Below are 16,313 nucleotides of genomic sequence, written 5' to 3'. Positions count from 1 at the left end.
CATAATTTCTTACCCACCTTCACCATGAAGACCCAAGGCTGGTTACAGCAATATAGAAACAAATTAAATCAGATCAAACCAATTACAGTCAAGAGAATAAGGTGAGATATCTCAGTATGTACAGGCGTCAAGGCCAGACTAAAGTGGTACATCTTCCGCAGGCGACAGAAACCATACAATGAAGGTGCAAGATGAACCTCTGCGGGGATCCTGCAGTTTAGAAGCTGCCACTCCCTGAACTCCTGAGGACGGTGGAACTGCCAAGGTTGCCCTCTTGGCTTATCTCAACGCCCAAGAGGGTGTCTGCAGAGAAGGTGATCTTTCAGATATTTCAGGCCTACGTTTGGTAGGGATCCACCCCACTCGATGTGGTCAGCACCTGCAGCACCACACACCACCCGCAGCAGGAGTGGGAAGCGTGGCCTTCCCGTTTTGGGGCTCCCAGCATCCAGCATTGGCAACAATTAGAAGATGGTAGGAGCTGGAGTCCAGCTACTGACTGGTCAGGCAACCCACCCTAAAGTAAGGACTGCAGGAGCAACGAGGTTCAGAGCTGGTTGCCAAAAGGGAACACTGGCAGAAGATGGCACTGCCCACTTTGAGAGGTGCCTTGACTTACAAGTGATAAGACAGTAGCTGCAGACTCCGGGGGGCAAATAAAACTGACTACTTTTTCCACCCCAGCATGTTCCTTCCTTTGGCCCCTGCACACCCCATCCTCCAACATGGTTTAGTCTCAGGCTCACTTGCAGCCCCCCCCCCCCCCAATTCATCGGCCCCTCTTTCATCACTAGAATGCACACAAAACCTTCCTTCCTTCCTTCCTCCCCACCCAGGAACAGATCTTTGTTTAGTTCAACAAAAAGGCAACTTTCCATCGTTTGGGATCAGACATTTTATTTACAGCAGTTTTAGAGCCAGCTCTGGCACACGTCTCCCCTTTCAACCTTGTGCACCGAAAACCCTTTTCTTAAAAAAAAAAACACTTCCAACACCTACATTTGACCCTCCCCAAAGGAAGTTAACAGGATGACTATTCAGCATAAAAGGACCAACTCAGAACTACTTGCTCGTGGGTTTTGGTTTCATATTGCAGAAACAAAAAAGAAGCTGCAGAGTTATTCTATGCAAAGCCACTCCTTTTCTTGGTCTTCCCATAAAACATACCCTAAGAGGTAGGCCAGGGTATACCCAGTTTTGCACGTCAGGATAGAGAGGCACATAAGGTGAAAACACTTGCCCAAGGCAATAATGGTTCCAGCGGAGAGAGACTACAGACCATGGTCTGGTCTCCCTCAGAGGCAGGAGCAGGCCAAATAAAGGCACTGGAGGGTTTATCACTACTCTCAGTCTTCTGCTACCCTTCCAGATCTGAGAACTCTATTATGGATGGCACCTGCTAGGAATCTATAAGTAAAGTGACCATGTGCAGGATGGGCAGGAATAAGCCCACCTCCAGCTCAGAACTAGCGATGCCCCTGGTCTGAGCCACAGAAGCTCCTGGCAACCTGCTAAGTGTGATTTGTACATATCTGTGGGGAGGGCAAAACCCACAGGGCTGGCTATTTGTGGGTGCTTCTTTAACACTAGAATACACCAGAGCATTTTACAGAGAAGGATTCTGTGGCATGTAGCAGCAGAATTGCAGGTAGAAAGCCCCCAGGTCCTCTAAGGGAGAATTATCTATATACTATGAAACAAACATCAGAAAATCCAGGATATAAAAACACAGAAGTATTTCTCTTTTGCTTTTATAGCCCAAGAAAGAACACAGGCCCTGAGGGATGGTTTCAAATGTTTGAACGTAATTCCTTCCCATTTGAAAAGCGGCACTTCTGATTTTGAAGCCCAGATTTTCTGACATAATACTTCATAGTAAAAGCAACTGTCCCTTAGGAGACTGGGTGTCAAGATCTCATCAGCTGGTTCCTCCAGCTTGCAGCTCACAGTTCCCTCTAACAGTAGGTGAAGAGGGCTGTCACCTGTAGAAATTCTGGCTCTTTCAGTGTGATGTAAGGAAACCTGGCTGCCAGATCAGGCCAAAGGGAGCCCATCTAGAGCCTTTGCCTATTGTGATGCCCCAGCAAGTGGTATTCAGAGGCATTTACTGCCCCAATCCTGGAGGTAGTGTGTCGTAACGAGTAACCACTGAAACTCTTTGTACGACTTCTGTTCTTTTTAAGCAAAAGCCAACAGTGCTAACTTTGAGTAATTTCAAACCAAACAGCTGTGAAATCATGGATGAAGAAGGATGCTGACGAGAGCAACAAATCATGTTTAATGAGCCTGGATCTGCCCCTGCATGGAAATGGTGGTTACTAAACTTCAGAGCAAGTGCTCAGAACTGACAAACTGGGGCTATTTAGGGGACACTTAAGAATACTGACTGATCAGGGATTGCAAGGAAGCAGTCGTGTGAAATTTGAAGCTAAGCCCCAAACATCTGCAAAACGGCAAGAGATGCCAGGAAGAAACCTCTTGGCTTGTGCCGCGTTTGGGACAGAAAAATGTACTGGCTTGGCCCTCTCAGGTTTTCAGGACCAGATCCCAGGGTCTCGGGGAAGCTTCAGCTAATGAAGATTTTTAAGGCACCAATTCTGTGTAGAGGGGGAGAAGCAGCAAACGCACCTGGACTGGCAGGCAAGGCTGAAAGTCTCACTAGCACTGCTTTACTGGGCAAGAAAAGCCAGAGAGAATGCATAGAGTGTGAGGGGGCTGGAGAAGGTCAGGCCCCCCACCAGCCCCACCTGTTTGCCTGCAGCAGCCCCAACATAAAGAATGTCAACCACAAGCCTTTGCAACCACCTCATGGAAGTCGTTCCCTGTGCACTGTGTAAGCTTGCCATAAAAACAAATGTATCTTCCATGACACAAGAACACAGCAGCATAGCAGCATTAGGGTCACTCCTGTGGCTCAAATACCCTGCAGCAGCCAAGAAAACTGACAATGAAAACAGACATCAGAGGAAGGTGTTGACATTGGGAGTTGCGTCCTCCGTTTTCCAAGGTACGGTAAGGCAGAGCAAAACAAAGATCAGGGATGTCTTAGCACGGCCAAATCTTGCAGCGTTCAGTGGTACAACTGCTCAGCTGCTTCCAGGCGCCTGTCCATTCCACATGACGAGTTCCCTGGGCTGAGGCTGCTGCTACACCATCCATCCATCACAAAGAAGCAGCGTCCAGCAGGCCAAGTAGTCCCCGCTTGAGCAGCCTCACATGCTCAATGCAAAGCTGACTCCTTGAAGGCATTGCAGAAAACTCAAAATGGGACTCTGGACACAAGTCCCCTCTTCCCGTGCAGATCCTCTGAAAGCAGCCCCACCAACCTACATCTTTGAAAGGCAACCGATCTCTGTTTTAGCCAAAGCAAGACCCAACAACCTTCTCAAGGGAGACCAAGCAGCAAAGCAGGAATCCAGCCTGCCAAGTCCTTGACAGAACATGGATTCTGAAGCAACAAACAGAAAGTCAGAGCATATTCATTTGATGACTCCTTTGCTAACAAGCCCAAAGGGAGGAAGAGATGTAGCCAAGGATAAAGAGGGCCTCTCTTGCGTCCTCCTCCTGAGCACACAGCAGGTTCAGGCTAATCATGGCTGGAAATGGCTCTTCCCAGGCCTTTCCCTTCAAGGAAGGGACCTTTGGGCTCGATGCTCCAGGGCAGCCAATGAGGCCCAGAACAAGGGGTCTGTCCCCAAAGGAGGAGGAGAAGCAGGAAGGTGGGCTTCTGGCACCATGCGGAAGTGGTGCGGAGTTACACAGAACACTACTGCAGGCATAAAAGCAGGGGCAGGGAGGCAGGCCGTGGCTCAGTGGGACAGGCACATGCTTCGCATGCAGTAGGTGTGGGATCTTCAGGTAGCAGACTCGGGCAGAAGTGGTGAGGAAGGATGATCTACCTGAGGCCGTGGAAAGCGTGTCTGTCTGAGCAGACGACACTGCCTGGGATGGACTGAGCAGCTTCCTTGTTGCAAAGCCAGCGCAGGAAACTACCAGAAGACGCAGCCAGAGGCTGCCTAGCGGCCATGCCAAATTTCACCTTGTGGAGAACTGGAACTCCAATTTTTTCTTCTTCAAAAGGCCAGATTCAGAAATCTGGAACTCAAAACACAACCAAGTCTCAGCGAGGAAATGAGACTTAGGCTTCAGCACCAAGAAGTTGAGGTTCTTCAAAAACGTTGGGCCCCCAAAGAACTTCTGACCACTGCTGGGGCCACCCAGGTGCCTGCAACCAAGCAGGAGGGTGTTCTGTTCCTGCGGGAGCCTCGGTTCTTGAAGGAGAAGAAACGCTTCTGCACCGACAGGGCTTTGAGCAAAAACCACAGACCGATCAAGCCTTCCTGAAGGTGCCACCAGCCACCAGTTAGAAACAGCAGCGGCATTTAGTCCTCAAATAGCAGCCCAAGCAAGACCTTCCTCTGGTTGGCAAAGAACCCGTTGGCAGTCAGCTCAGAGGGTGCTTTTTCCTGGTCCAGAATCTGGCCTCTCCAGCTCTGGGCATGGATTTCCCTTTCTGCCATTCCCAAGAGGTGCCCACAGCCTCGTCCCGCCCCCCCCCCCACGTGCAGCTGCTCAGACTCCAGACTCTCGAAGGAACCAAGGAGAAGCAAGGAAGTCACCCGCAAGAGAGATGCCCACGGATCTGGATCTCAGCTGCACACGGCCGTAAGTGTTCTCTTTGGAAACAAAAGCAGCTCCCTCTGCCTTTCTTCCCCCCACTCAGAGAACAAAAGGGTCACTCCCCAGTGATTCACTGGCAACCCACAAGCTGTGAGTGGCAAGTGAGATCAGGGCGTCTCTTTGGAGCGTGGGAAGGCTCTTTCTGCAAAACAAAAGACCCGGCAACCGCCACCAAGCTGAAGACTCATCTCCCCCCCCCCCCGGCCCCGCTCCGTCACTGACAAATGGAGCTCCAAGCCCTACAGGAAAACCCAGGTGGGGGAGACCAGAGAGAATGATGGCTCAGCCCACTGAGTTGTGGGCAGCGCGAGAATCTCCCCAAGGCTCTCTCTGCGGTTGCGCGGGGGGGGGGGCACTGCCAGAAGGTCCTTCTTCCTCCTCTCGTGCTACCTGGACTGAGCAAGGATGAGCTGCTTGAACCACAGGCTGACGGCGCAGTCCACCCGCATCACCAGGCTGATGCCCAGCAGGAGGAAGAGGCTGCTCACCATGAAGCCCAGCGCTTCAAAGAGGAACCTGGAAGCGGAACAGAAGCCCCAGGTGAGGAAAGTACCGCAAAGGCTCCGCGGGAGGCGCCCTGCATGCGAGAGGCCCCAATTTTAAGCCCTGAGGGAAGAGGGGCACACTGGGAGGGGGGGGCAGCTAGTGAAGACACTACAGGGGCAACTCAGGGGCAAGTCAACTACTCATTTCTGTGCTGGGTGGTAGGGCTAGGCGATATATCGCCCAAAACCGCTTTGAAGTCCTTATATGATACCGGTTTCATAATTTTTGACCTGGCAATATATTGCGAATCATGACGTGTGCATGTGCTATGCAAAAATCGCAATGTGGGAAAAACCCTGAAGTCGGCCAATGCGTCTCTCGATTCCTGCAGCCCCCGTTAACTGCCAGGTCAGCGCTTTCTCTTTCTGAATAGTATTGAATGGAAGAATCTTATGTTGTTTCTGTCACTGTCTTTGTTTTGTCTTTTTCCTTTTCTTCTGTTTGTTTCATTTTATATATATATATGTAGAGTACATCTCTACATATATATATATAAAATGAAACAAACAGAAGAAAAGGAAATATAACCTTAATAACCTTACATAGGTTATTAAGTCTGATATTATTTGATTTCTGTAGTGGTTATTAATGCATGTGTCTGTTATCTATGTATTTATTTGTATATTTGAAATAAAAAAATAATACAAAAGACAGAGAGAGAGAGCAGCCTACAGCTGACAGAACTCTAACTCAGACCACCCATTTCCCACCCAGCCTTGCAACTCTGCCTGGCAGCCCTGGGCTCTGAAACACCCAACCCTTTCCCTGCCAGCACACGGGGGGGACTGAGCTCCAGAGCCACAGGACACTTGCCCAACTTACTTGGGGGCAAACACCTTCCAGACCATAAGGTGCCTTCTGAGGATGATCGCTGCCAAAACACAAGCCAGAATCTATGGGGGAAAGAAAAGGAGTTCAGGCTGCAGGTAAAACTCCTGGCATTCATTCACTGTATCCTCACATGCACAGCCCACCAGTCCCCATCGCCGCCTCTCCCTCCCTCTCTCTGGCTTGCAGAAAAAGGCCTCCCCCGGTGTTTGCTTCCAGGCACGTACCTGAACCCCCAGAACAAGCAGGTACTTGAGCCCCAGCTGCAGAAGCGCTGCTGAAAACTTCTCTGGGGCTTCCCGGAGCCTCATCTCCATCATCTGCTCCTCCCTGTCTGGAGGCTCTGCCTTCGACTTCTTGCCCTTGGAGGCGGTGGGCATTTCACAGACAAACGGCCAAAGCAGAAGCAAAGGGCAGCCGGCTACCTCGAGGAAAGGAGGAAGAGAGAGGGGTCACTGGAGAGAATGCCGGGGTCCATCAGCTGATGGAACCCAGAGGAAAAAAGAAAGGGGCGAGAAGATAAATCCCTCTAAATCAGTGCTTCCCAAACTCTTTCGGGGCCCCACTCACTTGGTTCCATCAACGCAGCCCCAGCCCCAGCACCTGCTACCCTGCCTATAAAAAGCATTATTCAGAATAGTGTTTTGCACAGTCCACTCAGGAAGAAAATAACACAATACAACTCAAAACAGTAACAATTAATTGCAAATTTATTCAGATGCTTTAAGTTACGGATTTGTGTAATGAAAATGTAATGAAATATGGAAAACTCAATAAAAATTACCGTAGATTCCGGCATATTAGGCGACTGGGCCTATTAGACGACCCCCGAAATTGGCAGCTGCAATTTGGCGGTTCGTCTTATAAGCCCAGTCGCTTAATACACTGGGCAGCTCCGCGCTGGGAGAAAGCCACCCGGTGCAGAGCAGAGCCCGCCGTCCGCTGCTGCTGCTACTTCCAGAGCAGCAGCTGGGCAGGCTCCGTGCCGGGCAGCTTTCTCCTGGTGCGGAGTTCGCAGCAGCAGCGGGCTGTACTTCGCCCCGGGAGAAAGCTCTCTCCCGCGCAGAGCCCGCCGCCTGCCGCCCATATCCCGCGTATAAGACGACCCCCGACTTCTTAACCTCTTTTCCAGGGTTAAAAAGTTGTCTTATACATGGGAATCTACGGTATGCAAAAAAATAAAAATTGCAAATTTATTCAGAATCCAAGTAAAACTATTCAGCTTAATTAATTCAATGAAACTGATGAGCTTGATTCAAGGATATCAGCTTTTTGAAGTCAGCTAGCCATTTACACCTCTTTGCCTCCCCCCTTAGGAAACCCCAGCACCCCCGCCAGTTCCGCCCACTTTGGAAAACACTGTGCTAAGCAATGCCTGGGGGGATTATGCCCCCTCCCCTTCAGCCAAAAAGGCAATCAGGAACCAGGTCCCACCAGACTCCACTCTCTGACGCCCTCAGGACAATGCAGAGGAAGTTGGAGGCCCTCCCTATTTTGATATATTTAGAAAGAAAAAAACAGACCACTTAATCAGAAAATTCTCCATGTGCTGTATTGAGGACTGCAAAGTCATCAATCAAATGCAGATGAAATCAGCAAACATGCAAAACAAGCAAAATTCTAGGTAGGCTTTCTGAAATAAAGAAGTTTTAAGCAGGTGCCTAAAACCATGTGTGGGTGCTTGCCTCATAGCAGTTCCCATGCCTGGCAAAGCTAGGGAGAAAAGCAAAAGCCAAGCTATGTTAACAGATGCTGGGTGGGGGGCACCCCAGTCTTCTCTTCCCAGGTAAGGCCCCATAAACAGACCCCCCACACACACACACACTCCTATTGCCGATGCCAAGATGCTGGTGATATTTCGGGAGCTGCTGTGGGCCTGTAGATCAGGAGTGGGGAGGCCGTGTCTCTCCAGGTGCAGCTGTACCTCAGCTCCCAGCACCCCCAAGTGGCCATGCTGAATGCTGGGAACTGGAGTCCAGCAATGCCGTGGGGTCCACAGGCTCCCTGCCCCTGCTGTGGATGCCAAGAGTCTTCATTTGCTACCCAAACCCAACTCTTGGTGCTGAGCAGGCAGCCTTTGCCAAGCCACCCTCCGCAGTCACTTACCTGGGGCCAAAGCAAGCACCATTCACGCTCTGCCTGTTGCAAGCTCAGAGGAAGAGTCTTGGGGCCTTTCCCGGAGGCAGCGGACTCACCTGCAAAGAGGATGTGGGAGGCGAAGGTGTTGGCCCCGACCAGGAGCGCGGGCAGCAGGTTGGTTTCATGCCCCTGCTGGAAGCCGACAAAGGCTGCGTTCCAGTGGATGGCTGGGAAGACTGGCTGGTGGCCTGTGGCATAGAAGAACTGGGCGGCAGCGAGAGCCCAGGCGATGAGGGCGTACCAGGGCACCACGAAGGGATCTGGGGGTAGGAGGACGAGAACCGTCAGGGCCAGCAAGGAACCCCTGGAGACACAACGCGGCAGAGCTTCCACGGCGGGAACCAGAATAACGTTCAACTAACCCACCCCATCAGTGCAAGGATTTCCACTCGCCTGGCGAGACTCCCCTCTCCCCTGCCAGAGGTTCCCAAGTATTTTGGGGCAACCGCCCTCCCCTCAGTTCCATAAACTCATCCCCACCTTTTAAAAAGGGTTATTCAGAATAGCTGTTTGCATGCCCCACTGAAGAAGATAACAACACAACAAAATTCAAAACTCTAATAGTAAATTGCACATTTATGCAAAATCCAATGGAGAGGTGGGGAACATCCCATTGCGCAAGCAGAGATCCCTTGTCTCCGAGGTCCTAGTCTGCCACTCAAACCCCTGCACCACACTGCTTGCTTTGCAGTTTCTGTGGCCTCCTCCCGCTCCCCTCTTCCCGGGGACCTCCCCTGCAGATTCCTAGGGCACCACTATGCCTTAACAGTTAACAGCTGGGCCATTTTGAGCTTCTGCCATTTCTCTGAGAGCAAAGCCCTTCCTGGAAGAGGATGCTGTCGAGAGCCCTGACTCAGGAGGAGCGGAGATCCAGGGCCGTGCCCTTACTCACCAGCCTGCGAGGAGGAGGAGGAGGAGGAGGAGAGCGCCACGGCGCAGGCGTGCATCCAGAGCAGCGCGAAGGCCTCGAGGAAGAGCAGCAGGAAGGCCAGGCTGAGCCGCTCGCTGTGCAGCGTCATGAAGAGGAAGCCCAGCAGGGCCAGGCAGATGAGGAGCGCGGCCGAGTAGACGCTGCCCAGCCCGTAGGCGGCCACCGTGGCCCTGCCGCCCGACCGGGCCTCGTCCAGGCGGCTCTTCAGGGACTGCTGCATGCGCCGGTAGAGCTGGGGGATGACGTGCTGGAGCTCCGCCTGGGAGCTGGGCGAGACGATGGGGGCCTCGGCCGGCTCCCGGCTGTCGCGCACAAAGACGGTCACGGGGTCCCAGAGGACCAGCAGGAGCCCCACCAGCACCAGGCCGAAGATCCCCTGGGGGAAGGCCACCAGGGCCAGCTGCACCCAGGCGTGCAGCTTGACCAGGGCCTCCTCGGCCCCGGAGGTGATGGCCCAGTAGCCCCCCACGCAGACGGCCAGCAGCGGGAAGCCCCAGCGCACAAAGAGCACTGGGGCACTGGGGCTGTTGAGGTTGCCGTAGTGGCGCAGCCAGCGGCGCACGCCCCAGGCCAGGAGGGCCAGCACGGCCAGGCAGAGGAGGTAGCAGGAGTTCTTGGCCCCCGGGTCCTGCAGGCTGGAGAGCGGGGCCAGGAGTGTCGAGGAGCGGCAGCAGGGGGTCTCCTCGCGGCACTGCCGGAAGAGCGCCGAGAGGCGGGCGCAGGTGAGGACCACGCCCAGCAGCCCCAGCAGCCGCAGGGCCGGGGGGGAGCCGCCCTCCAGCCGCCCCTCCCAGTGCAGGCGCAGCACCAGCAGCAGAACCAGCGAGGCCAGCAGGAAGGGCGCCACCTGCGCCTCGGCCACCACAAAGCTGTCTGAGAGCATGGCGCCGCAGCGAGCCAGCAGGATGCCTCCGGGCAGGCCCAGCCCCGATGCCCGCAGCCTCTGCCTCAGGCTGGTGCCCGCAGAGGGAGAACAAGCGCTGGCCGCGTGGCTCCTCCATGGCCGCTTGGCCCAGCAGTGCCAGAAGAAGCCGCACTGGGAGGCCGCCGCTCCCCAGGAGGAGAGCAGGACGAGGTCCGCAGCGGCCCAGCCGAGGAGGTGAGCCAGGCTGGGCAGGGCCACCCCCACCACACCCCAGAGGACAGGGTAGAGGAGGAGGCGTCGGTAGGAGAAGCTCAGGCCCGAGGCCACTCTGGAGGCAACGTAGCACAGCACACAGGAAGACGTCAGCAGGGCGCAGCCAGCCAGCATGCGGGCCGGGTGGAACCGGGCCCAGGACTCAGCGCAGACGGCCCTCGCCTCCTGCAGATAGCGCCGGAAGCGGCCCCGGAGGTGCTCCAGGTGAGGCAGAGCAGGAGGCCCCAGCTGGGCGGAGAGCTGCTCATGCTCTTCCACGGCAGCAGAGAAGAGGTCCTGGAGCCGCCGCATCTTCTCTACCGATATGTCCTGGGCTGCCCGTGAGTAGGAGCGCAGGAAGCGGTCAACCTGCAACGCCAAGTGTCTCCGTCACTGAGCGCAGGAACACTCAAGGGGGAGGGACTCTAAGGAGCCTTTTGCCTCAAGATCCGGCCGCCGAGCTCCTCTTACCTGCCGGGCGTTGACGCTGTATGCCTCCAGCTGGGCAAGGAGCGAGGAGGCAGCGCCGCCCTCTGCGGCAAACAGCTCAGCCATCACTTCCCCGATGTTGCTGTAGGGCACCGGCACTCCCAGCAGCAGGGCCAGTGTGGGGACCAGGTTCACCTGCGGGACGGTCTCTGGCTCCTGGAGAGAGGGAGGAAGCGAGGGGTCCGGCTGCTGAAGGGCAGGGAGAACAGCACCCTGTGGGGACCCCCAGGACCCCACCCACCCACAGCAGGCAAGCAGCACCAGGAGCACAGGAAGCCGCCTGGTACAGACTCAGACCATTGGGTCCCTCTGGCTCAGTTACGTCTACCCTGACTGACAGCAGTGGCTCTCCAGAGTTGCAGGCAGCAGCCTCTCCCATCCTGGCCTGGAGGTGCCATCGGGGATTGATCCTGGGGCTCCTGCATCCAAGGCGGAAGCCATGCCACAGAGGCACAACCTTTTGCCTTCTCAAAAGCCTCCCGCCTTCTCCTCACCCAGCCAGCCAGCAAGAAGCTGGCAGGCAGCCATGACCGCACTCTTCAGCTCTAAAAGGTAAGAAGCCTGAAAAAGAGCATCAATCTCCTTTCCCAAGCGCAACTGGCCAAGGGGTTATTTGCACAGTTGCAACAAGCTCTCCGCCACCTAAGAAGGTAATTTAGAGCCTGCTGGGTCCGGCTGATGGCCCATCTAGTCCAGCCTCCTTTCTCACAGTGGCTGACCAGATGCAAAAGGTGGGAAGGGAAAGATCCCTTTGGAAGTGCAACAGAGAGAGAGAGAGAGAGAGCCTTCCTCCACCTGGCTTACCTGAGGCGGGTGGCTCTGGAACAGCTGGGCTTTGCTGTACACAAAGAGGGCTGCGTTGACCTCCTCTTCGCTGTCCCCTCCGTGGTCTCCGGTCCCCGTCATGCCGTGGTCCCCTGCTACCAGGAGCAGCGTGTCATTCGCCAGGTGGTCAACCAGTGACCTGTCCATCAACAACACGGGACTTCAGCCGCCTCCCTGTGCCAGCGGGTGCCCCCCACGGCAAAGTGGGTGGGCGCCAGCCATGTTGTTTAGGCAGGACCTTCAGGGGCGCCTGAGGCCAAATGCAGGTTTGACGGGGGACTTTCTGACTCACAGCCTGAGATGCTCTCCTGCAGCAAACCAACTCTGGGGCTTAACTTCCAGGGTGCAGGTCCTGGGGCTCCAGGCCGGCTGTTCCCCTTCCAGGGAGGGCCAGGGCTCAAATCCTGGTTGGGGCAACACTGGCCAAGTGGCTCCAGTTCAAACTGCCTCCAGGGGGTCCTTCAGAGTCTGAATCAGAGGCTCATCCAAGAGCACTCTCTACAAGGAGCTCAAAAGCTAATGTTTAAAGGGACATTGACACAGCTGTCGCCCACCTGGTGCCCTCCAGGTGCTCTGAACTACAACTCCCAGCAGAGTCATGCTGTCAGGGCCTGATGCACTCCAAAATGTCTAGTGGGCACCAGGTTGGCAAAGGGGCCCCTAACATAATGCAAACGTCCAAAGACCTTTGAGGTCCCCAAGCAGCTGGAGCCCAAAGCAGAGGAAGGAGAATAAAACAAGCAGGAGAACTCCCACTTCTGCCCCTCCCAGCGCTGGCCAGCACAATCCACATTCCTCTGGAAGGCCCAGCTGCTGCTCATCCTGCTTCAGTCCTTGGCACACAATGGGCTGGTGCTGAGAAGCCAGGGGCACCCACATGACCTGAGAAACCAGCTCACCTGAGCATGTCATTCATCTGCGAGAGCTTCTTGGCCATTTCCGGATGGTCTGGTCCATGCTTATGGCCACAGTGATCCACGCCCAAGAAGTGGGCAATCAGCAACTCCCACTCGCCACCATCGACTGCGCCACCACAGAGAGAGGGAGAGAGGGGGGGAGAAGCATGAAGACTTGACCCTTCCACTCTGAGAGGCAGCCAATGTTTCTTTCTTCTCTGGCGCACTTTACTGAGGGCTGAGAGGAAGAGCAGGAGCAGATTTCTCCCCCTCCCCCTTCAATGCACACCTTCAGATGTGCTCAGGGCCAGGCCTTGAAGACACAGGGAGAAGACAATGAGAGGAAGGCAAAAAGCCAGCAGACGTTTTAGACTTTGCTGCCAGCAGAGGGCAGGGGGTGACAAGGGCTGGTGGAGGATGAGTGGCTTCTCATTGGAAAAACCACACGGAAAGGATGTTATTGTGGGTGAAGAAATTCCATTCATGCAATTTGCAGAGCCGTGCTTAGTGCAAAACAAGTCGTTTCAAAAACAAAATTCGATGAGGCAGCCTACTTCCCTTTTTAAAGCTGACATAAATTCAAGGCAAGGCAATCCATTTTGAAAACAAGGTTTTCCCATTAAAAACAAAACATTAAAATTTTTTTCAATATTCCCCCTTTTGCAAAAAACAATTTTCAATAACTCTTTAACAATTTAGAATGTCTCTTCCTCAAGGATTCTGGCTGGCACAAGGGGACTAGAGCCACACCAGAGCTGAAGCCTTCAAGGCCACATCACCCTTCAAGGTTATGGACAGAGAACATGTAGGGCAGACAGAGGGCAAGCCACTCCCAGCAGGCCTCTCACCCGGCTGCAAAGTGCCTCTGCCTGCTCCGCCAGTTTCCTCCAGCAACCTGGCACGAAAAGGGAGCCAAGAACTCCAGCCCGGGACAGCGGCTCACCTGTCTCATACAAAAGCTGCAGGATTCCATCATCTACAGTGTGAAGATCCTTCACGTTGAAAGAAGGGAAGAAGTACGAGCGGTGGAAGGCCTGGGGGAAAAGCCCGTCCCAGGTGTCGTCCCCCATGAACACCACTCTTTTCCCTGCAAAGGGGGGGAATGAGAGAGGGGTGTTTAGAGCACAGCAATGAGCAGGTCACCAAGTCAGGGAGCCAAAACCTAGTCAGTGGAGTCCAGGAGCTCCAGGTTCCGTCTCTCTTGGTTCCTTTCTAGAGAGCTCAGGAAATCCATCTTCAGAGCCACCCAACCAGAACCTTCAAGGCCAAGGACGGATATGCGCACAGCTCTCCTCCAGCTCAGGGAAACAGCATCACAGTCACTACAGATCAGCTCCTCTGAGCCAATAACACCACAGTGGTGCAGTTTCCACCTGACAAAAGTTTGGGTTTTCTTAAAAAAAAATACATATGGGAAGAACTGAAAGCCACAGTCTGCTTTCCTTGAGGTGCTGAGGCAGCTTCAGGAAGCATATTGTTTATAGTTTCTACATTGTACATCACTTTAAAAATTTCTTTTCAAAATATGAAGCCATTTATAAATGTGTTAAACAAACAATCAACAATGACCCACACCATTCCACACATTTCATGCCCACATTCTGCCTTGGTAGCAAACACAGCACAGGCAGACCCCCGCAACCTCTTGAGTTCTCCCTGCTGATTTGAGCTGGTGCTCAGTGTATGTAGCCACAAAAGAGGTCCCTGTCTGAACTTTTCCTCCAACCTGCATCATCAAACCACAAAGGCAAAAGTCCCCAGAATATATAAGACCACATCAAGAATTAGTTCACGGCCAGTTTTGTACTAATTTATTTCCCCACGTACTTCTGCAGTAGTCTTTTCAGAGTAACCTGTCAGTCTGAAGCATAACAGGGAACAAGCTTTTGTACAACATCCCCGCCTAGTCGCTTTGGAGGCCATTTCCCCTCACCACAAGCAGACATGCCATGAAGTCATATGCCCAGCGTAGAAGGATGGCTGGCCTACGCCCAGATCCAGCTCCTGCCTCCAAACCACAATATACACCACAGAGACCAGGGCCCTGGCTCTCATGTTCCGCAGGTCAAAGCAACCCCATCCCAAGTGGAGCAAAACTGAACTTGCCAGACGCTTCTTCCCAACCTCAAACATAAATCTGCCTGCTCTCAACTCCCGAGTCATAACCTACAAGGGAGTAGCACATGATGCAAGTCTACACCAGAAACATAAAAGGAACCATTTTGTCACTAGCACTTGCAGGCTAAGTCCCGAGAGAAAAATGAAAGAGTAGGGAGAAGAGTGCATCTGAGGAAAAGGAAGGAAGAAATGAAGATGAAGAAAGCACCTCCCTTAGTCCACAACAGCTAGAATAAGAGAGGCAAGACATTCTGCAAAGAGCCTGCCCTCAGCGCCCCCTTCTGGAGGCACCCACCGTTCTGCGCCAGCTGCCAGACCAAGTTGTCCTCCTGGATGGCGTAGGAGGCGAAGTTGCTGCCTGCGTCAATGAAGGTGGGCAGGGAGCCGGTGGTGATGCCCTTGATGCGCTGCATGGTGGTGGTGGGAGGGTCGGCCCGGAAGCGGAAGAGGCGGGCATGCAGGGGCTGCAAACTGGCCAGCTGGTGCAGGAACCCCAGCTTGTTCTCGTAAGGCCGCGGCTCCCGCCTGGAGGGGTCGTACTGGGCAAACTCAAACTTGAGGGCGTCGATGATGACGAGCACGGCTTTGGGGAAGCGCCTTGGCAGCCAGCAGGAGCCGAGGGGGGCCCTGGCCCCTGGCAGGGAGGCGGCCAGGGGATCCGAGCAGCTGCTGCGGTTGGCCAGCTCCACACGCATGAGCAGGAAGCCGCTGGTGAAGAGTCCGATGGCCGAGAAGAAGAGGAAGCAGGTCCAGGCGAGGAAGAGCAGCACTGGTACTCTCTGCATCCTGCAGGGAGGGGGGAGAAAGGACCGGTGAGCAGCGGGTGCCCCTCACACCCCTTGGGTGCTCAAAGCCTACCAGTCTCACCGGTGTTTTCGTAGGAACAAGCAGTATGACCTGTGGAAGGCGTAATATAACACAAATCATCGCTCGGGTGAAACATGAGATAAACGATGCATTGCTCTACGCCAGCAATGTCCAACTGGTCAACTGTGATTGAGATGTAGATCACTGGGAAGCTCGAGGTCAGTGATTGGCCGGTTGCTCACGCAGCGCCCTGCACCCGGTGCTGTGTCCCATCCCCTCTGCTGGTGCTGCTATGAAAGCTTACTTTCCCTGCATTGGTGGCATAGTGGTGGTAGCTGTTAGGGCTGCGAACTGTAGGGTGATCGTTTTCATGCAATCCTTTGCCGAAGAAGCTCAACTACTCCGTTCAATCCTTCCCCCCAAAAGCTGAAGAACTGAGGTCACTCCCCCCTAAAAGAAGCTGAACACCTCTTGGCAATTGTTCCTAAAAAAAAAGCTCAACAACTGCGGCCTCTCCCCTTAAGGAAAGTTCAACAACTCTGGTCTCCCCCCCCCCCCCAAAGAAAAGCTCAGCAAAGATGGGCAATGCCAATGGGTAGATCACTGCCAGTTTTATCATTCTTGGAGTAGATCGCCGTCTCTAGAGAGTTGGATGTGCCTGCTCTACGTCAACGGCCAAGGCAGGCCCCCCCAAAGTCGGCCCTCCAGCTCTTTTGGGACCACAATTCCCATCATTCCTAGCTAACAGGACCAGTGGTCAGGGATGCTGGGAATTGTAGTCCCAAAACATCTGGCGGGCCGAGTTTGGGGGGGGCCCGGTTGAAGGGATTTCGTGGCAGCTGAGGACGCGGGGCGGGCGAGGAACCGGGGCTCCCTCCCTCCCTCCCTCCCTCCCTGGGCCGGCGGGGTGACCTTGGGCTGCCCCTCCCAGCTGCCT

At 54.2% G+C, this 16,313-nt stretch overlaps 1 protein-coding gene across 4 annotated transcripts in view; it reads right to left on the bottom strand.

Annotated features, from left to right (window-relative positions):
* Positions 1 to 880: 880 nt before the first annotated feature.
* Positions 881 to 16,313, bottom strand: part of PIGO (phosphatidylinositol glycan anchor biosynthesis class O) — a 126,266-nt gene continuing 110,833 nt past the window's right edge. For 3 of the 4 annotated variants that reach the window (XM_080973438.1, XM_080973436.1, XM_080973437.1), the window contains exons 2-11: positions 14,865 to 15,355; positions 13,395 to 13,538; positions 12,455 to 12,578; positions 11,535 to 11,694; positions 10,713 to 10,886; positions 9,086 to 10,610; positions 8,250 to 8,453; positions 6,282 to 6,475; positions 6,049 to 6,119; positions 881 to 5,196 (exon numbers count right to left, since the gene is read on the bottom strand). In XM_080973438.1, the coding sequence (XP_080829564.1) occupies positions 5,067 to 5,196; positions 6,049 to 6,119; positions 6,282 to 6,475; positions 8,250 to 8,453; positions 9,086 to 10,610; positions 10,713 to 10,886; positions 11,535 to 11,694; positions 12,455 to 12,578; positions 13,395 to 13,538; positions 14,865 to 15,354 (3,216 nt within the window). In that variant the 5' untranslated portion in view covers position 15,355 and the 3' untranslated portion in view covers positions 881 to 5,066. Of the gene's footprint in view, positions 5,197 to 6,048; positions 6,120 to 6,281; positions 6,480 to 8,249; positions 8,454 to 9,085; positions 10,611 to 10,712; positions 10,887 to 11,534; positions 11,695 to 12,454; positions 12,579 to 13,394; positions 13,539 to 14,864; positions 15,356 to 16,313 lie in introns of those variants that run through there. The other variant, XM_080973439.1, reaches the window with a different exon arrangement.

Source organism: Podarcis pityusensis (assembly GCF_964106645.2).
Source record: "Podarcis pityusensis genome assembly, chromosome: 11".
NCBI lineage: Eukaryota > Metazoa > Chordata > Lepidosauria > Squamata > Lacertidae > Podarcis > Podarcis pityusensis.
Note: the sequence above shows the minus strand (reverse complement) of the source record. Positions and strands in the feature narration are given on the sequence as shown.